This window comes from Rana temporaria, chromosome 3 (genome assembly GCF_905171775.1).
Source record: "Rana temporaria chromosome 3, aRanTem1.1, whole genome shotgun sequence".
In the NCBI taxonomy this organism is placed as follows: Eukaryota; Metazoa; Chordata; class Amphibia; order Anura; family Ranidae; genus Rana; species Rana temporaria.
In genome coordinates this window covers 376,504,391-376,527,437 of record NC_053491.1, presented here as the reverse complement: position 1 = coordinate 376,527,437, position 23,047 = coordinate 376,504,391, and the positions used below count along the sequence as shown (strand labels likewise).

The 23,047-nt window shown below is 45.1% G+C and overlaps 1 protein-coding gene across 6 annotated transcripts in view; it reads right to left on the bottom strand.

The window, feature by feature from the left end:
- Window positions 1–11,219, bottom strand: part of ITPR2 (inositol 1,4,5-trisphosphate receptor type 2) — a 499,601-nt gene extending 488,382 nt beyond the window's left edge. For all 6 annotated transcript variants that reach the window (XM_040345602.1, XM_040345605.1, XM_040345603.1 and 3 more), the window contains exon 1: window positions 10,887–11,219. In XM_040345602.1, coding sequence (XP_040201536.1) covers window positions 10,887–10,978 — 92 coding nt within the window. In that variant the 5' untranslated portion in view covers window positions 10,979–11,219. The remainder of the gene's footprint in view (window positions 1–10,886) is intronic.
- Between the last annotated feature and the right edge of the window lie 11,828 nt (window positions 11,220–23,047).

The following is a 23,047-nucleotide window of genomic DNA, read 5'->3' as shown; positions in this document are numbered from 1 at the left end:
GTGAATACTTTTTCAAGGCACTGTATATCACAATAAAGACAATTATTAGGAACAATGATTTGTATAATTATCTTTAATGGGATTTGCATAGCTGGAAAGTACACTTGGTATGGTGCCTGAGGCCCATCCTTTAGAATTGCAGATCACAGCGTTCCCTAAGAGCTGGGAACCTGTTGTGACCGCAAACGACTACGAGTTTTGATTGGCTGCTGGAGTAACAAGTCAATCTAAAAAAGTTTACATAGGAGTGAGCGTTTTTGTTAAAGTGTATCTAAAGCCATTTTATTTAGCTTTGGATAAAGTAGTAAAGGAGAGTCTATCAGTCCCGGTGACCAGTGAAAAATAAAAAGTTTAGAGTTGTTACCAGAACAAGAATAGAAGTGAGATCTTCTGGTGGGGACGTCTGTTCTGATGGCAACTGCCTAATGCCGCGTACACACGATCGGAAATTCCGACAAGAAAACCGTGGATTTTTTTCCGACGGAATGTTGTCTCAAACTTGTGGTCACACAAAATTCCGACCGTCAAGAACGCGGTGACGTACAACACTACAACGAGCCATTAAAAATTAAGTTCAATGCTTCCGAGCATGCGTCGACTTGATTCCGAGCATTGTGTGTTTTTTTGGGCCTTCGGAATTGCATACAGACGATCAGAGTTTCCGACAAGAACTTTTCTTATCGGAAAAATTGATAACCAGCTCTCAAATTTTTGCTGTCGTAAATTTCGACAGAAAAGTCCGATGGAGCCTACAAGGGGTCGGAATTTCCGACCAAAAGCTCACATCGAACTTTAGATATATGTACTTTAATGCAGCCTTTCTCAATAAAAAAAAGTTTCATAATGTTCTTCCAGAGCTTGCTTGGGGTTCCATGAGCAAAGAGCAATGTACAGTATATCTCTTAGATAAGTAACCACTGACACCAATGATCTTTCTGTAAGAGGGACTTTTTTTTCCCACTGAGCACCAACATAGGAACAGTTTTTTTTCTGTTAAGCATTTATGTAAGGTGCATGTGTCAAACAAAAAGCATGCAGGCCAAATCCAATAATCCTCTCCTGTATAGCTGCGGCGCCGGCACCCTTCTTGTCTCTGCTCACACCTTGCCTTAGCAGTCACCAGCAGAGAGGAGGACAGAACTCCTCCTACAGATCTTGCACCCCCTTGTCTCCTTCTCCCCTGGTCTCAGCATTCAGCAGACTACAGCAGCAGACTTTAGCCCCCCTATGGTCCAGACCCTCCAGATCCTGTTCGCAGCACAGGGTAAGGGGAGTGCACTGTGATATAAGAGAGGGTGGGGGACTCTTGACTTCTGATGATGGACGGGCTCTTGGCATCTGATATAGATGGGGGGGGGGGGTTTGTTCTGGACATCCAGTCCTACAGATACAACTAGACCTTTGAGGGCAACCATAATGCTAATGTGGCCCACAATGAAATTGAATTTGACACCCCTGAAAGGAGAATTTTTACCACTTTCTATCAATGTAAAGAGCATTCCTCCCACTGATGACAAGTGTATGGAGTACTACAAAAAAATGTAATGAGCATTCTTCCCACTGACCACCAATGTAATGAGCATTCTTTCCACTGACCACCAATGTAATGAGCATTCTTCCCTCTGACCACCAATGTAAAGAGCATTCTTCCCTCTGACCACCAATGTAATGCGTATTCTTTCCACTGACCACCAATGTAAAGAGCATTCTTCCCTCTGACCACCAATGTAAAGAGCATTCTTCCCTCTGACCACCAATGTAATGAGTATTCTTTCCACTGACCACCAATGTAAAGAGCATTCTTCCCTCTGACCACCAATGTAAAGAGCATTCTTCCCTCTGACCACCAATGTAAAGAGCATTCTTCCCTCTGACCACCAATGTAATGAGCATTCTTCCCTCTGACCACCAATGTAAAGAGCATTCTTCCCTCTGACCACCAATGTAATGAGTATTCTTTCCACTGACCACCAATGTAAAGAGCATTCTTCCCTCTGACCACCAATGTAATGAGTATTCTTTCCACTGACCACCAATGTAATGAGCATTCTTCCCTCTGACCACCAATGTAAAGAGCATTCTTCCCTCTGACCACCAATGTAATGCGTATTATTTCCACTGACCACCAATGTAAAGAGCATTCTTCCCTCTGACCACCAATGTAAAGAGCATTCTTCCCTCTGACCACCAATGTAATGAGTATTCTTTCCACTGACCACCAATGTAATGAGCATTCTTTCCACTGACCACCAATGTAATGAGCATTCTTCCCTCTGACCACCAATGTAAAGAGCATTCTTCCCTCTGACCACCAATGTAATGAGTATTCTTTCCACTGACCACCAATGTAAAGAGCATTCTTCCCTCTGACCACCAATGTAAAGAGCATTCTTCCCTCTGACCACCAATGTAATGAGTATTCTTTCCACTGACCACCAATGTAAAGAGCATTCTTCCCTCTGACCACCAATGTAAAGAGCATTCTTCCCTCTGACCACCAATGTAAAGAGCATTCTTCCCTCTGACCACCAATGTAATGAGTATTCTTTCCACTGACCACCAATGTAAAGAGCATTCTTCCCTCTGACCACCAATGTAATGAGTATTCTTTCCACTGACCACCAATGTAATGAGCATTCTTCCCTCTGACCACCAATGTAAAGAGCATTCTTCCCTCTGACCACCAATGTAATGCGTATTCTTTCCACTGACCACCAATGTAAAGAGCATTCTTCCCTCTGACCACCAATGTAAAGAGCATTCTTCCCTCTGACCACCAATGTAATGAGCATTCTTTCCACTGACCACCAATGTAATGAGCATTCTTTCCACTGACCACCAATGTAATGAGCATTCTTCCCTCTGACCACCAATGTAAAGAGCATTCTTCCCTCTGACCACCAATATAATGAGCATTCTTCCCTCTGACCACCAATGTAATGAGCATTCTTTCCACTGACCACCAATGTAATGAGCATTCTTCCCTCTGACCACCAATGTAATGAGCATTCTTCCCTCTGACCACCAATGTAATGAGCATTCTTCCCTCTGACCACCAATGTAATGAGTATTCTTTCCACTGACCACCAATGTAATGAGCATTCTTCCCTCTGACCACCAATGTAATGAGCATTCTTCCCTCTGACCACCAATGTAATGAGCATTCTTCCCTCTGACCACCAATGTAAAGAGCATTCTTTCCACTGACCACCAATGTAATGCGTATTCTTTCCACTGACCACCAATGTAATGAGCATTCTTCCCTCTGACCACCAATGTAAAGAGCATTCTTCCCTCTGACCAATAGTATAAAAAGGCCCTTCTCCCATTGACCACCAACTTAAAGTGTAAATCTTTTACAACCACTTTATGCAACCGGCAAACGAATGCGTTTGCAAATGCGTGCGGACAAAACCCCTGTTTTTAACGCATACTGTTAGACAGGTTAATTTGGTTGTTCTGCAGGCTGGTCGGTAAGGAGGCTTGGTTTTTCCCTGGGAATTCCCCAGGTTTTGTTGTTATTTATGCTACCGGTAAGCCTATATTAAAGTGGTAGTAAACTCTGTACTACCACTTTAACCTACAGGTAAGCCTATAATAAGGCTTACCTGTAGGTATAAAGAATATCTCCTAAACCTGTAAGGTTTAGGAGATATTCCCCTCGCAATGCGCCGCTGACTGCATCGGTGCATGCGCATCGGAGATCCTCGGCTAAACGCCCGGCAGCCGCCGGACCTTGCCGGGGAGAAGTCTCCCGCGCGCATACCCGGAAGACACGCCGAGGCAAGATGACATCTCTTTTGCCGTGGGCCAGGTAAGTTCCTCACACCTCGTTTCAAGGTAAGTATTTCATAATGAGCTAGTATGCTATGCATTTATGTGCACACTGGTGGCACAGACACTTTAATCCAATCACCATGAAATGTGCAGGTGTAGATTGTCCAAAGAACAGGATGGGAGGTGTGAAATCACGCTGTTCTAGCTACATAATCCCATTGGTGAGGTGTTAGTTCCTCAATTTACATGGCAGGCCATAGATGACACAACCCATGGCTGCAGGAAAGAAAATTGCTTGATTCCCCAGCAACACAGTCAGAGGAGCCGTCCCTGCAGGGAGATCCGGCATGCTAGTGAAACCCAAGTTGCTGCTGCTGGGAAGAAGCTGGATGCATTGCTTGAAAGCACAAAGTAGAGGTTTGGAGGAGGACCAGAGGAGGGATGGAGCTCTCCTGCAGCTGCAGGAGAGGTGCGAGGGGCCACATGAAATGGCCTGGAGGGCCGCATTTGGCCTGCGGGCCTTGTGTTTGAAACCTGTGACCTAGATAGTACCTGGACCTTGCTTATTTTGCTGTTATCAGTTTAGAATTGTGAGCTCTGCTGTGCAATGTTTGTACTTGACATCAACTTTTCACTAACTTTCTACTGTGTTTCTTTGTAATGTCTTAAAACTTGAATAAAGTTTATTTCCAAAAAAAAAAGAAAAATGCATTGGTGTGAACTAGGCCTAACATAAGGGAAATCTGCACTGTTATTCCTGGAACAGAGATCTCTATGGGAAGCTATAAAAAATGGAAGGAAAGGTTTTAGCTCTAGATACTCTTTACATCTTAGCAGCTGTTTAAAACTAGATAATACCCTTCAAATGGATTTTATCTATACGGCGGAAGGGGGACATCAGTTTCTGCTCAGGAAACGTACAGCCAATTGTGATAACAAATGTCTGAGACAAGAAAGAGACGTTTTGTAGACAAATCATGATATAAACACAGAAATGGATAAATAAGAATAACAAGAAGTCATATTAGATACAATTGTTTCTATTTGATTTTGTATTGTTGTTTATACATCTATTATTGATCTGTACTTTGTATTGACCAATCACCTTCTTAGGCTGCATTCACACCTGAGCGTTTTGTCGCCTGAAGCCCGACGCTCAAATACGCTAGAGGGGAAAAAATACATTATTCCCTATGGAGATGGTTCACATCTGCACGCCGATACGCCTGACGCCGAACGCCTGACTGCCCATTCACACCTTCACACCAATACGCCTGACGCCGAACGCCTGACTGCCCATTCACACGCCGGACGCTCATGCCGCTGGAGGGGAGAATTCCCATTGCTGTCTATGAGATGGTTCACATCTCATAGACGCCGTACGCCTGCCGCCTGAAAAAAAGTCCCGGACCCTTTTTTTCAGGCGGCATTGGCGTTCGGCCATACAAAGCAATGGGAAGGATTTGTAAAAAAAAAAAAAAAGTTACACTATTCGCGGCAAAATACGCCGCGTACGCGGCGTTACTTGTCGCGGAGGTGTGAATGCAGCCTGAAGCTCAAACAAGTTCCGGACCCTTTTTTGTCGCGCGTATCGGGCGGTTTGGTCGTTTTTGAGCTTTTCTATTTCCCATAGAAAGTAATGGAAACGCTTGATTCAAGCGACTTGCGTGACAACGAGCGTTTGCTACGGGCATTTCGTCGCTTTAATCAATAGAACATTTCACCCAGGCAGAAGATTAAAAAAATCTACCAACATAGCAACAAGTGATGAAAAGATGATCATTTTTCCTATTGGCTAAAATAAAAAACGTCGAAGTACAAAAACGTCGGACGACGCTGTATGCAAACGCGCAAATAAGCATGAATACACATAAGCATGAAAAAAACGCCGGAAAAAAACGACCGAACGACCGACGCTCAGGTGTGAATGCAGCCTTACACATATCAATCTACATGTTCCTATGTATGACGGTTCTGGTTATGTGTTTATGTGTTTCAACGCGTTTCACTGCATTTTTTTTTCATTTCCAATCACTTTTATTGACATTTTCAAAAAAATACAAAGAAAGCTCAGCATAGTTCAATAAACTGAATACCAAATGTTTCCAACAATCTAAAAGTACCTACAAAACATGAGTGCAAGGAGCACTTACAGTACATTCCAGTGCATTTTTTTTGACACTTTTTTTTAAAACATTTTATTTTCATTAAGGCCCCTTTCACACTGGGGAGGGAGGTGCGGTGGCAGTAAAGGTTAGGGATAGGGTTAGGGTTAGACGCTTTCCCCGACTTGTTCATTCCCTGACTTGTTCATTCCCCCGACTTAGTTGGGGTAGGCGGTACACTTTGGTGGGGGTGGGTCAGCCATGCCCTGTGACCTCTGGGAACCCGCCTTCTGACCTTTGACCTTTGGGGGAGGTCCCTGTTCCAATTTCAGAGTCCTAGCCATATTCTTCAATGGAAAACCCTAACCCTAACCCTAATTCCTGAGTCCTAGCCATATTCTTCAATGGGAAACCCTAACCCTAACCCTCACCTCAACCCCAACCCTAACCCTATTCCTAACCCTTCACTGCTAATTTTGCGGTGCTATTCAGCGGTTTTTCCCCCCGCTAGCGACTGAGAAAGGGTTAAAACCCGCAATGTGCCTCTGCAGAGGTGCATTGCCGGCGGTATAGTCGCCCTGTCCCATTGATTTCGATGGGCGGGAGCGGTGAAGGAGCGGTATACACACCGCTCCTTCACCGATCTAAAGATGCGGCTAGCAGGGCTTTTTTCCCGTCTTGCTAGCGCACCGCTCCAGTGTGAAAGCCCTCGGGCTTTCACACTGGACAAACAGCAGCAGCTGTTTAGGGTAGATTTGAAGGCGCTTTTTTTAGCGCAATGGCGCCTGCAAACCGCTCCAGTGTGAAAGGGGTCTTAGGACAGATGTGCATTCTGGTGCGTTTACATGTGTTTTGATGCATTTGAGACAGAAAAAATGCAGTGGGCTGTACTTTTGTTGAAAGCACTGGACCTGAGCGCACCGGTGTGAACTAAGGCCACCGGAATACAGGGCAAAAACTGTACATACATTCTGGATGGGGTTTAAAAAAGCATCTGTGTGAACCAGCCGTTATTGTTAGGTAAGACATTGTGATGAGTGGAAATGATGAAAGAACTATGACCTCCTGTGACCTCTCCTATGTACATCCTGCCAATCACATGTATAGGTTTTATATATCACTGTTAGGAAAGTGACATATACTGTATATTCTGAGTGCAGGCACATCTGTGTATGCATGAAGAGCAATCAGTGAGTACATCAAGACAAATAAATACATGCATGAAGAGTGATCAGCACATGTGTGGAGAGGGATCAGTGTATGCTAGAAGACAAATCAGTGTATGCACAGAGAGGGATCAGTGTATGCATGGAGAGGGATCAGTGTATGCATTGGAAGGGATCAGTGTACACATGGAGAGGGATCAGTGTATACATGGAGAGGGATCAGTGTACATATGGAGAGGGATCAGTGTATACATGGAGAGGGATCAGTGTACATATGGAGAGGGATCAGTGTATGCACAGAGAGGGATCAGTGTATGCATGGAGAGGGATCAGTGTATGCATTGGGAGGGATCAGTGTACACATGGAGAGGGATCAGTGTATGCACAGAGAGGGATCAGTGTATGCATGGAGAGGGATCAGTGTATGCACAGAGAGGGATCAGTGTATGCATGGAGAGGGATCAGTGTATGCATTGGGAGGGATCAGTGTATGCATGGAGAGGGATCAGTGTATGCATGGAGAGGGATCAGTGTATGCATGGAGAGGGATCAGTGTATGCATGGAGAGGGATCAGTGTATGCACAGAGAGGGATCAGTGTATGCATGGAGAGGGATCAGTGTATGCACAGAGAGGGATCAGTGTATGCATGGAGAGGGATCAGTGTATGCATTGGGAGGGATCAGTGTATGCATGGAGAGGGATCAGTGTATGCATGGAGAGGGATCAGTGTATGCATGGAGAGGGATCAGTGTATGCATTGGGAGGGATCAGTGTATGCATTGGGAGGGATCAGTGTATGCATTGGGAGGGATCAGTGTATGCATGGAGAGGGATCAGTGTATGCATGGAGAGGGATCAGTGTATGCATTGGGAGGGATCAGTGTATGCACAGAGAGGGATCAGTGTATGCATTGGGAGGGATCAGTGTATGCACAGAGAGGGATCAGTGTATGCATGGAGAGGGATCAGTGTATGCATGGAGAGGGATCAGTGTATGCATGGGGAGGGATCAGTGTATGCATGGAGAGGGATCAGTGTATGCACAGAGAGGGATCAGTGTATGCACGGAGAGGGATCAGTGTATGCATGGGGAGGGATCAGTGTATGCATGGAGAGGGATCAGTGTATGCATTGGGAGGGATCAGTGTATGCATGGAGAGGGATCAGTGTATGCATGGAGAGGGATCAGTGTATGCATGGGGAGGGATCAGTGTATGCATGGAGAGGGATCAGTGTATGCATTGGGAGGGATCAGTGTATGCACAGAGAGGGATCAGTGTATGCATGGAGAGGGATCAGTGTATGCATGGAGAGGGATCAGAGTATGCATGGAGAGGGATCAGTGTATGCATGGAGAGGGATCAGTGTATGCATGGAGAGGGATCAGTGTATGCATGGGGAGGGATCAGTGTATGCATGGAGAGGGATCAGTGTATGCATTGGGAGGGATCAGTGTATGCATGGAGAGGGATCAGTGTATGCATTGGGAGGGATCAGTGTATGCACAGAGAGGGATCAGTGTATGCATGGAGAGGGGTCAGTGTATGCATGGAGAGGGATCAGTGTATGCATGGAGAGGGATCAGTGTATGCACAGAGAGGGATCAGTGTATGCACAGAGAGGGATCAGTGTATGCATGGAGAGGGATCAGTGTATGCATGGAGAGGGATCAGTGTATGCATGGAGAGGGATCAGTGTATGCATGGGGAGGGATCAGTGTATGCATGGAGAGGGATCAGTGTATGCATTGGGAGGGATCAGTGTATGCACAGAGAGGGATCAGTGTATGCATGGAGAGGGATCAGTGTATGCATGGAGAGGGATCAGTGTATGCATGGAGAGGGATCAGTGTATGCATGGAGAGGGATCAGTGTATGCATGGAGAGGGATCAGTGTATGCATGGGGAGGGATCAGTGTATGCATGGAGAGGGATCAGTGTATGCATGGAGAGGGATCAGTGTATGCATGGAGAGGGATCAGTGTATGCATGGAGAGGGATCAGTGTATGCATGGAGAGGGATCAGTGTATGCATGGAGAGGGATCAGTGTATGCATGGAGAGGGATCAGTGTATGCATGGAGAGGGATCAGTGTATGCATTGGGAGGGATCAGTGTATGCATGGAGAGGGATCAGTGTATGCATGGAGAGGGATCAGTGTATGCATGGAGAGGGATCAGTGTATGCATGGAGAGGGATCAGTGTATGCATGGAGAGGGATCAGTGTATGCATGGAGAGGGATCAGTGTATGCATGGAGAGGGATCAGTGTATGCATGGAGAGGGATCAGTGTATGCATGGAGAGGGATCAGTGTATGCATGGAGAGGGATCAGTGTATGCATTGGGAGGGATCAGTGTATGCATTGGGAGGGATCAGTGTACACATGAGGCATATTAGCATACACATGGAGACAAATCAGTATATGGTGTATACACAATGTACACAGATCTGTGTGTGTAAGGAGAAATGTCAGTGTATAGTTATATTGTATGTTCACATGGCGACAAATCAGTGTACACAGTGTGTGTGTGATTGGAGATAGATGAGTGTTACACTATAATATCACACAATGTATCCTCCTCTGACACACACACTATAATATCACACAATGTATCACACACACACACACACTATGATATCACACAATGTATCCTCCTCTGACACACATACTATAATATCACACAATGTATCACACACACACACACACTATGATATCACACAATGTATCACACACACACACTATAATATCACACAATGTATCACACACACACTATGATATCATACAATGTATCACACACACACACACACACACACACACACACTATAATATCATACATTGTATCACACACACACACTATAATATCATACAATGTATCACACACACACACACACACACACTATGATATCATACAATGTGTCACACACACACTATGATATCATACAATGTATCACACACACACTATGATATCATACAATGTATCACACACACACACACACACACACTATAATATCATACAATGTGTCACACACACACTATAATATCATACAATGTATCACACACACACACACACACACTATGATATCATACAATGTATCACACACACACACACACACACACTATAATATCATACAATGTGTCACACACACACTATAATATCATACAATGTATCACACACACACACACACACACTATGATATCATACAATGTATCACACACACATACTATGATATCACACAATGTATCACACACACTATGATATCACACAATGTATCACACACACACTATGATATCATACAATGTATCACACACACACACTATGATATCATACAATGTATCACACACACACTATGATATCACACAATGTATCACACACACTATGATATCACACAATGTATCACACACACACTATGATATCATACAATGTATCACACACACACTATGATATCACACAATGTATCACACACACTATGATATCACACAATGTATCACACACACACTATGATATCACACAATGTATCACACACACACTATGATATCACACAATGTATCACACACACACTATGATATCACACAATGTATCACACACACACTATGGTATCACACAATGTATCACACACACACTATGATATCACACAATGTATCACACACACCCCTGTACTCTGCACACTGACAGTTGCGGCCTTTTCCAGAAGTTGTGTGACTTCCTCAGTCAGTCGGTGTGCTGTCAGTGTCAGGTTATATGGGGGGGTGATCTCTGTGCCCCCTCCCCCCACACCCCGGGGGGTTGTAATGTATGCAATCATTGCAATGTGAGGCAGTGAGCCCGGTACTCACCCCAGGGTGCTGATGAAGCCATTGACGGAGCCCTCCGCATAGAGGGACACGATGTCCCCGATGTATAAGAAGCTGGACATTTTGTCGGGCATCCTCTCTGTGCCGGCAGTGGCGCCCCCTACAGCCGGGGCATGGTGCAGCAGCCCAGATCTCCGGAGAGGGATCGGTGAGTGTCCCCTGAGAGGTGTCACATGCCAGGGAGAGGGTTAGTTCGGGGTTCCCGGTGTAGACGGAATCTCCTGGGGAAAGTCTCGGAATGTGTCCAGGTGTCACCGGCCAGGCTGGGCTCCAGTCCCCTCAGTCTCCGCTCCCCCCGGACACTTCTCCCCCTCTCTCTTTCTGTCTCCCCCCTTCTTCTTCTTCTCCGGCTGCCCCAACTTCCCCGGTCCGGACTGCTGTCTGGCTCTGGGCGGAGCATCGATAACCCGGCGGCCAATAGGAGAAGGGCCTGAAGGAAGAGGGCGGTGCGGAGAAGAGTCCGGAGGAGGTGAGCGAGGGGCATTCATTCATCATGGCAAGAGAGCATAGCTACTACCTGAAGGACTGTATATAGTACATACTACAAGAGGGCATAGCTACTACCTGGAGGACTGTATATAGTACATACTACAAGAGAGCATAGCTACTACCTGGAGGACTTTATATAGTACATACTACAAGAGGGCATAGCTACTACCTGGAGGACTGTATATAGAGTACATACTACAAGAGGGCATAGCTACTACCTGAAGGACTGTATATAGTACATACTACAAGAGGGCATAGCTACTACCTGGAGGACTGTATATAGTACATACTACAAAAGGGCATAGCTACTACCTGGAGGACTGTATATAGAGTATATACTACAAGAGAGCATAGCTACTACCTGGAGGACTGTATATAGAGTACATACTACAAGAGGGCATAGCTACTACCTGAAGGACTGTATATAGTACATACTACAAGAGGGCATAGCTACTACCTGGAGGACTGTATATAGTACATACTACAAAAGGGCATAGCTACTACCTGGAGGACTGTATATAGAGTATATACTACAAGAGGGCATAGCTACTACCTGGAGGACTGTATATAGAGTACATACTACAAGAGAGCATAGCTACTACCTGAAGGACTGTATATAGTACATACTACAAGAGGGCATAGCTACTACCTGGAGGACTGTATATAGTACACACTACAAGAGGGCACAGCTACTACCTGGAGGACTGTATATAGTACATACTACAAGAGGGCATAGCTACTACCTGGAGGACTGTATATAGAGTACATACTACAAGAGGGCATAGCTACTACCTGGAGGACTGTATATAGTACATACTACAAGAGGGCATAGCTACTACCTGGAGGACTTTATATAGTACATACTACAAGAGGGCATAGCTACTACCTGGAGGACTGTATATAGTACACACTACAAGAGGGCACAGCTACTACCTGGAGGACTGTATATAGAGTACATACTACAAGAGGGCATAGCTACTACCTGGAGGACTGTATATAGTACATACTACAAGAGGGCATAGCTACTACCTGGAGGACTGTATATAGTACATACTACAAGAGAGCATAGCTACTACCTGGAGGACTGTATATAGTACACACTACAAGAGGGCACAGCTACTACCTGGAGGACTGTATATAGAGTACATACTACAAGAGGGCATAGCTACTACCTGGAGGACTGTATATAGTACATACTACAAGAGGGCATAGCTACTACCTGGAGGACTGTATATAGTACATACTACAAGAGGGCATAGCTACTACCTGGAGGACTGTATATAGAGTACATACTACAAGAGGGCATAGCTACTACCTGGAGGACTGTATATAGTACATACTACAAGAGGGCATAGCTACTACCTGGAGGACTGTATATAGTACATACTACAAGAGGGCATAGCTACTACCTGGAGGACTGTATATAGTACATACTACAAGAGGGCATAGCTACTACCTGGAGGACTGTATATAGAGTACATACTACAAGAGGGCATAGCTACTACCTGGAGGACTGTATATAGTACATACTACAAGAGAGCATAGCTACTACCTGGAGGACTTTATATAGTACATACTACAAGAGGGCATAGCTACTACCTGGAGGACTGTATATAGTACATACTACAAGAGGGCATAGCTACTACCTGGAGGACTGTATATAGAGTACATACTACAAGAGGGCATAGCTACTACCTGGAGGACTGTATATAGAGTACATACTACAAGAGGGCATAGCTACTACCTGGAGGACTGTATATAGAGTACATACTACAAGAGGGCATAGCTACTACCTGGAGGACTGTATATAGAGTACATACTACAAGAGGGCATAGCTACTACCTGGAGGACTGTATATAGAGTACATACTACAAGAGGGCATAGCTACTACCTGGAGGACTGTATATAGTACATACTACAAGAGGGCATAGCTACTACCTGGAGGACTGTATATAGTACATACTACAAGAGGGCATAGCTACTACATGGAGGACTGTATATAGTACATACTACAAGAGCGCATAGCTACTACCTGGAGGACTGTATATAGAGTACATACTACAAGAGAGCATAGCTACTACCTGGAGGACTGTATATAGTACATACTACAAGAGGGCATAGCTACTACCTGGAGGACTGTATATAGAGTACATACTACAAGAGGGCATAGCTACTACCTGGAGGACTGTATATAGTACATACTACAAGAGGGCATAGCTACTACCTGGAGGACTGTATATATAGTACATACTACAAGAGGGCATAGCTACTACCTGGAGGACTGTATATAGTACATACTACAAGAGGGCATAGCTACTACCTGGAGGACTGTATATAGTACATACTACAAGAGGGCATAGCTACTACCTGGAGGACTGTATATAGTACATACCACAAGAGGGCATAGCTACTACCTGGAGGACTGTATATAGAGTACATACTACAAGAGGGCATAGCTACTACCTGGAGGACTGTATATAGTACATACTACAAGAGGGCATAGCTACTACCTGGAGGACTGTATATAGTACATACTACAAGAGGGCATAGCTACTACCTGGAGGACTGTATATAGAGTACATACTACAAGAGGGCATAGCTACTACCTGGAGGACTGTATATAGAGTACATACTACAAGAGAAAAGGGCATAGCTACTACCTGGAGGACTGTATATAGAGTACATACTACAAGAGAGCATAGCTACTACCTGGAGGACTTTATATAGTACATACTACAAGAGAGCATAGCTACTACCTGGAGGACTTTATATAGTACATACTACAAGAGAGCATAGCTACTACCTGGAGGACTGTATATAGAGTACATACTACAAGAGAGCATAGCTACTACCTGGAGGACTGTATATAGAGTACATACTACAAGAGGACATAGCTACTACCTGGAGGACTGTATATAGAGTACATACTACAAGAGGGCATAGCTACTACCTGGAGGACTGTATATAGAGTACATACTACAAGAGAGCATAGCTACTACCTGGAGGACTGTATATAGAGTACATACTACAAGAGAGCATAGCTACTACCTGGAGGACTGTATATAGAGTACATACTACAAGAGGACATAGCTACTACCTGGAGGACTGTATATAGTACATACTACAAGAGGGCATAGCTACTACCTGGAGGACTGTATATAGAGTACATACTACAAGAGAGCATAGCTACTACCTGGAGGACTGTATATAATACATACTACAAGAGGGCATAGCTACTACCTGGAGGACTGTATATAGAGTACATACTACAAGAGGGCATAGCTACTACCTGGAGGACTGTATATAGTACATACTACAAAAGGGCATAGCTACTACCTGGAGGACTGTATATAGTACATACTACAAGAGAGCATAGCTACTACCTGGAGGACTGTAAATAGTACATACTATATACTACAAGAGAGCACAGCTACTACCCCGAGGACTGTATATAGTACATACTATATACTACAAGAGAGCACAGCTACTACCCCGAGGACTGTATATAGTACACAGTATATACTACAAGAGTGCCTAACTACTACCTGGAGGACTGTATATAGTACATACTATATACTACAAGAGAGCACAACTACTACCTGGAGGACTGTTTATAGTACATACTACTATTGTAGCACTACCCCCAAGGAGTTGCTGGTTTGGATTTTGGGTTTGCACATTACCTCTAAGTTGGTTGTCTAGGGAGAGATGTCTGTAGTAATTGCAATGTCTACACAAGGTGTAAAACCTTCATCTGTAGGCTTTATTTTCGCTGCATAAACTTGTGAAGGAAGTAGAGAGCATAGAGAGAGAGAGGGAAGGTTCAGGTACGCGGTACAGAATGCACAATAGTATTCAGAGTACCAATCTTGGCCACTCAATCCTGAGTGGGTATTGCTCACCCGGATAGACCCCTCTCACATGGCCTAGCACCCGGGATGATGCACAGACAGTCTCTGCCACGGACCGTTTCAGTACACAAAATGAATAGTCAGGAATCCTCTGCCACAAAGTCCCGAACTTCTTGCCTTACAGCCAAAGAGCCTTTAAGCCAATCCGGCGGGCTGTAAGGTATTGTAGGTTAATGCAGGGTTCGACAAAATCCAGGCGCCCGGTCGCAATTGTGACTAGAATGAGCGACCTGGCGCCCGGCGGAAGCCTAGGCCTACAGAAGGCCGCAAAGCCGTGGCCTCAATTACCGGCCGGTGCGCCCCGAAGCGATCGTGTGGCGGGGGAGTGCACAGAGACACAGGATACCCCATCCTGTGTCTCCATGTGCCCCCGCCGTGGGATCGCGGCGGGCTGCGCCGGCTGGTAATTGAGGCCGTGGCTTTGCAGCCTTCTGCAGGCCTAGGCTTCCTTCTGTGATCTGGCGCCATCTTGTGGTGGCTAGTGGCATGACAAGTAAACCAGTAATCCAGCAATTCTAATGGAGCTTCCCCAGTGTTTTCACTGCCATCTCCTTCCCTCTAATTAGAGCCCCCAAACATTGTATATATTTTTTATTCTAACACCCTAGAGAATAAAATGGCGGTCGTCGCAATGCTTTCTGTTACACAATATTTGCGCAGCGGTCTTTCTAGCGCACTTTTTTTTAGGAAAAAATACACTTTTTTAAATAAAAAAATAAGACAACAGTAAAGTTAGCCCAATTTTTTTTTTAGATGGTGAAAGATAATGTTACGTCAAGTAAAATGATAACCAACATGTCACGCTTCAAAATTGCGCCCGCTCGTGGAATGGCGACAAACGTTTACCCTTTAAAATCTTCATAGGCGACGTTTAAAAAATTCTACAGGTTGTATGTTTTGAGTTACAGAGGAGGTCTAGGGCTAGAATTATTGCTCTCGCTCTACCAATCGTGGCCATACCTCACATGTGTGGTTTGAATACCGTTTACTTATGCGGGCGCCACTCACATATGCGTTCTCTGGCTCCTAACTTTTTTAGCTGGCTCCTAGATTCCAAGCAAATTTGTCAAACCCTGGATAACGGTGCATCCTTCAAGAAGTTACCGGGCCTCTCCCAAAGTGCCAGCCTTCTGCTCGGTCCTTTCCGGGACAGGTCCTCCCCTGACTTCCTTCATTGAGTGGCTTCCTCCCGCGGCACAGGATCACCTCCAACACATAGGCCGCAGCCAGGATAACTGGGACTGCTTTACAGGAACACAGCCTCAGACCAGCGTGGCAGGGAAAGGGTTAAACGATGACCCAGCAACCCACAAGTTCTCTGAGCTGTTTCTGCCCAGCCTGGCCCTCCAAGGTGTCACCAGGACAGGAATATAAGGGAACTCTCCCCTATGGGGACACTGATTTCTGAGAGAGGATTTCCTGTTTTGTTTCTACAGAACAGGAAGTGAAGGGAAATCTCCCCAGGGGGACACAGGAAGTGAAGGGAAATCTCCCCAGGGGGACACAGGAAGTGAAAACTTTATCAGAAGTAACAATTCAGTAATTGGCTTTAGATCTTCTTTAATAAAAATCCTTTCATGTCTGTATCCTTGGGGTAATGATCAGCAGTACTCTGTCTTCCGGGTCTGAATATACTGAAGAGAACCTGTCACCACATCACCATTTTTCCTATAAGATTATATCTACATTTACCATTTTTTAGGTAATGGAAGCAATCTGTAAATGGAGGAGGGGTGAAAGGTCCATCTCCTCCATTCATAGTTTGGCTTTCATTGTGGTGATAGCACAACTTCTATGATTGGAGGACAGATGGATGAATGAAAGGTCAGCTTCCTCCATTCATAGTTTGGCTTTCATTGTGGTGATAGTACAACTTCTATGATTGGAGGACAGATGGACGAATGAAAGGTCAGCTTCCTCCATTCATAGTTTGGCTTTCATTGTGGTGATAGTACAACTTCTATGATTGGGGGAAGATGGATGAATGAAAGGTCAGCTTCCTCCATTCATAGTTTGGCTTTCATTGTGGTGATAGTACAACTTCTATGATTGGGGGAAGATGGAAGAATGAAAGCGCTCTTATTGGAGGATTTTCTCCTCTATTGCTGGTCTCTTCCCACATTCTATCATTCAGCCGAGACACCTGAAGTTCCCGTGATATGTCTGATGATGTCATGGAATGTTCCGGATTTTGTGGGATATATTCACATCTAGACATTATTTTTCATCATTATCAGCATTTTTTTGCTTATTCTTGCAGCCTTGATGGAGGGTTTGTGTTTAGGGGGGTGTTGCCCCTCTTGAAACGCATTGATATTGTAAATTTTGGGCTAGATTCAGCAAAGAATTACGCCGGCGTATCCAAAGATACGCCGCGTAAATTCAAAGCTGCGCCGGCGTATCTACTTTTTGTATTCAGAAAGCTAGATACGCCGACATTAGCCTAAGATCCGACTGGCGTAATTCTATTACGCCGTCGTAGCTTAGGGTGCATTCTCACGCTGGCCGCTAGGTGGCGCTTCCGTTGTTTTCGGCGTAGAATATGCAAATTACCTAGTTACGTCGATTCACAAACGTACGTGCGCCCGGCGTTCGTTTTTTACGTCGTTTGCGTAAGGCTTTTTTCGGCGTAACGTTGTGCCTTCTTCTATGAGGCGCACTCAATGTTAAGTATGGACGTCGTTCCCGCTTCGATTTTTGAATTTTTTACGTCGTTTGCGTAAGTCGTTCGCGAATAGGACTGGACGTAATTTACGTTCAAGTCGAAACCAATGACGTCCTTGCGACGTCATTTTGAGCAATGCACACTGGGATATGTACACGGACGGCGCATGCGCCGTTTGTACAAAAAGCCAATCACGTCAGGTCAACACACATTAACATAAAACACGCCCCCCCTTACACATTTGAATTACGCGCACTTACGCCGGCCTCTTTTACACTACGCCGCCGCAACTTACGGAGCAAGTGCTTTGTGAATACTGCACTTGCTCCTGTAAGTTGCGGCGGCGTAGCGTAAATACGGTTTGCTGCGCCGCCGTTAGATTGCGCACCCCTACCTAAATCTAGCCCAGTTTGTTTAACCTGTTTGCGCCTGTGCTATAGGCTAAAATTGCTGGGAGGGCGTCTATGTACGTACTCCCGAGCATGCGCTGCCTGCACGCCCCCTGCGGGGTGCCGGTGGGCACTCTGTGATCAGCAAGTCCAATGAGACCAAGCTGATCACCCCGTCCTTTACCACGTGATCAGCTGTCAGGCAATGATGTAAACAGAAGCCGGCCATCTTTTTTTTTTTTACCCTCACGGTGACAGTGTAAATGGGACATCAGTCCCACAAATGTAGAGCCACTGCCACCTCATCAGTGCCCACCAGTGCCATCTATGAATGCCCACCAGTGCCACCTATCAGTGCTGCCAATCAGTACCCATCAGTGCATCATCATAGGTGCCACCTATTAGTGCTGCCTATCAGTGTCACCTACCAGAGCCCATCAGTGCCACCTCATCAGTGCTTATCAGTGCAGCCTATCAGTGTCCACCGGTGCCACCTCATCAGTGCTTATCAGCGCAGCCTAATGCCACGCACACACGATCGGCCCATCCGATGAGAACGGACCGATGGACCGTTTTCATCAGTTAACCGATGAAGCTGACTGATGGTCCGTCGTGCCTACACACCATCGGTTAAAAAAACTTTTGTGTCAGAACGCAGTGATGTAAAACACAACGATGTGCTGAAAAAAAGGAAGTTCAATGCTTCCAAGCATGCGTCGACTTGATTCCAAACATGCGTGGATTTTTAACCGATGTTTGTGCCTACTAACGATCGTTTTTTTCCCATCGGTTAGGAATCCATCGGTTACATTTAAAACAAGATTTCTTTTTTTTTAACCTATGGATAAATAACCGATGGGACCCACACACGATTGGTTTTGACCGATGAAAACGGTCCATCAGACCATTCTCATCGATTTAACTGATCGTGTGTACGAGGCCTAACAGTGTTTATCAATGCAGCCTACCAGTGCTCATCAGTGCAGCCTCATCAGTGCAGCCAATCAGTGCAGCCTCATCAGTGCCCATCAATGCAGCCTCATCAGTGCTCATTGGTGGAGCCTACCAGTGCCACCTCATCAGTGCAGCCTATCAGTGCTCATCAATGCAGCCTATCAGTGCTCATCAATGCAGCCTATCAGTGCCCATCAATGCAGCCTCATCAGTGTCCATCAGTGCACCCTCATCAGTGCAGCCTATCAGTGCCCATCAGTGCAGTCTCATCACCAGAGCTCTTTAGTGCAGCATAAAAATGTCACATGGTTACAGTGTTGCATGACCGTGCAATTGTCATTCAAAGTGTGACAGCGCTGAAAGCTGAAAATAGGCCTGGGTATGAAGGGGAGGGAAGTCCCCGGTAAGCAAGTGGTTAAATCAACAATTATTAGATCTTTTTTATAAGCATTGATTGATCCGTGCTCCTGATACATTCCAGACATGTGAAGTACACAGAATTCTCTCTCCTCTTTATAAATCCTAATAAATATATAAAAAAAACACTTTGTGTCAAAACGCATGCTAATGCTAGACGGGTCTAAATTCTAGGTGGGGAAAAACATGTCGGGGAGTATAGCCAGTCTGTAGCCGTATCTTTACCTCTTAAAGCGGACCTCCACCCTAAAGTGAAGTCGCGCTGATCGGCACCCTCCCCCCTCCGGTGTCACATTTGACACCTTTCAGGGGGGAGGGGGGTGCAGATACCTGTCTAAAGACAGGTATCTGCACCCACTTCCGGCCACACGTCATGGGCAAAAGACGGGTTTTTCCTGACATCCCGTCCGTCCCCCGTTGTGTGCTGGGAACACTCGGCTCCCAGCACACAGCGTGTGAGCCAATCGGCGGGCGCAGCCCGACTCGCGCATGCACCGTAGGGAACCGGGCAGTGAAGCCGGAGCGCTTCACTTCCTGGTTCCCTCACTGTGGATGGAGGGGGGAGCAGCAGGGTGACGAGCGATCGCTCGTCCTCTGCTGCAGACGCCGCTGGACTCCAGGACAGGTAAGTGTCCTAATATTAACCCCTTAACGCCCGCCGCACGACTATTTACGTCCACAGAATGGCACGTACAGGCAGAAGGACGTATATATACGTCCTTGCCTTCTAGCGGAGGGGGGGTCCGATCGGGTGGCGGGCGGATTCCCTCGGGGAGTGATCCGGGACGATGGCGCGGCTATTCGTTTATAGCTGATCCGTCGCTCCCCGGAGCTGAAGAACGGGGAGAGCCGTATGTAAACACGGCTTCCCCGTGCTTCACTGTGGCGGCGTATCGATCGAGTGATCCTTTTTATAAGGGAGACTCGATTGATGACTTCAGTCCTACAGCCACACCCCCCTACAGTTGTAAACACACACTAAGTGAACACTAACTCCTACAGCGCCCCCTGTGGTTAACTCCCAAACTGCAACTGTCATTTTCACAATAAACAATGCAATTTGAATGCATTTTTTGCTGTGAAAATGACATTGGTCCCAAAAATGTGTCAAAATTGTCCGAAGTGTCCGCCATAATGTCGCAGTCACGAAAAAATCGCTGATCGCCGCCAAAAAATAATTAATAAAAATGCAATAAAACTATCCCCTATTTTGTAAACGCTATAAATTTTGCGCAAACCAATCGATAAACGCTTATTGCAATTTTTTTACCAAAAATATGTAGAAGAATACGTATCGGCCTAAACTGAGGAAAAAATGTTTTTTATATATGTTTTTGGGGGATATTTATTATAGCAAAAAGTAAAAAATATTGCATTTTTTTCAAAATTGTCGCTCTATTTTTGTTTATAGCGCAAAAATAAAAACCGCAAAGGTGATCAAATACCACCAAAAGAAAGCTCTATTTGTGGGGAAAAAAGGACGCCAATTTTGTTTGGGAGCCACGTCGCACGACCGCGCAAGTGTCTGTTAAAGCGACGCAGTGCCGAATCGCAAAACCTGGCCTGGGCATTTAGCTGCCTAAAGGTCCGGGGCTTAAGTGGTTAAAAGTCAGCAGCTGCAGTATTTGTAGCTGCTGGCTTTTAATTTTTTTTTTTGAGCGCACATCCGCTTTAATACAGCGGGGGAAACAATGATTTGATCCCCTGCAGATTGTGTACATTTTCTCACTTACAAAGAAATAAAGGGTCTTTAACCCTTTCATTCCTAAGCCTATTTCTGACATTTGGTGTTTACAAGTTAAAATTCATTTTTTTTGCTAGAAAATTACTTAGAACCCCCAAACATTATATATATATTTTTTAGCAGAGAATCTAGAGAATAAAATAGCGATTGTTGCAATATTTTATGTCGGACGGTATTTGTGCCGCAGGGTTTTAAACGCAACTTTTTGGGAAAAATGAACTTTCGTGAATTAAAAAAAAAATGAAAAAGTAAAGTTAGCCCAATTTTTTTGTGTAATGTGTGTTATATATCGGACAGGGGTCAATTACAGTATATCCTAGGAGAGTGTTATACCTATATATTATACCGAGGTCCATTATATACTATAGTACAATGTTATATATTGGATAGGGGTCCATTATATGCTATAGGAGCGTGTTATATATCAGACTGGGGTTCATTATATACAATAAGAGAATGCTATATGTCAGACTGGGGTCAATATACTATAGGACAGTGTTATATGCAAATATCTCTAGTAATACAGAATAATAATTGCTTTCTTGGATTTTATGGAAGATCCCAAACTATATATACAATCATGTAATCCAATTTTTTTTCCCCAAATCCGGCTACTATGGACATGTAGGCAGGATGAATATGTTGGTTTTAGTGAGTTATCGCTGGCCCAGGCTGGAGGAAGGGGTTAAGTCTGTAAAGTTCAGTTCCCATGATTTTGGGGCCTGAACCACAAAAACCCGGCGTAACTTAATTTTTCCCGTTTAAGTTACACCGCCGCAAAATCTCTACCTAAGTGCCCGATCCACAAAGCACTTACCTAGAAATTTTGAGCGGTGTAACTTAAATCCGTCCGGCGCAAGGCGTTCCTAATCTAATGGGGCGAGTCCCATTTAAATTAGGCGCGCTCCCGCGCCGGACATACTGTGCATGCTCCCCACGCGATTTTCCCGACGTGCTTTGCGCAAAGTTACGTTACGCCAAGTTTTGTGAATCGCGCCGGGTAAAAAAAGTTGGTCGGGAAAAAAAAGAGATGCGGCGGAAAAAAAAAAAAATGTAAAAAAATTTGACAGCGTCGCGGGAAAGAAGGGTCTACTTTTACATGGTGTACTAACTTTACACTTTGTAAAAGCAGCCCTAATTTTGCGACGGCAAACTAATACTTACGGAGAAAAAACGAAGCGTAAAAGCTTTGTGGATCTCCGTAAGTGCTAATTTGCATACCCGACGCTGGATTTCGACGAGAAATGCCCCCAGCGGCGGATGCGGTACTGCATCCTAAGATCCGGCAGTGTAAGTCCCTTACGCATGTCGGATCTTCTGCCTATCTATGAGAAACTGATTCTGTGGATCAGTTCCATAGATAGAAACAGGGATACAACGGCGTATCAGTAGATACGCCGGCGTATCCCTTTTGTGGATCAGGCCCTTTGGTCCTAGCCAGCCTACCTGTGCTGTAGAAAGGGGGGGAAAGGCTGAGGGCCAGAGGTCACTGGTCCTTAGTTGGTTCTGTTCTTGATCACAGCTTGTGGTACTGGAAATGCTGCTCCTTGCAGTCCGTTGAAGGGATTTTCAGG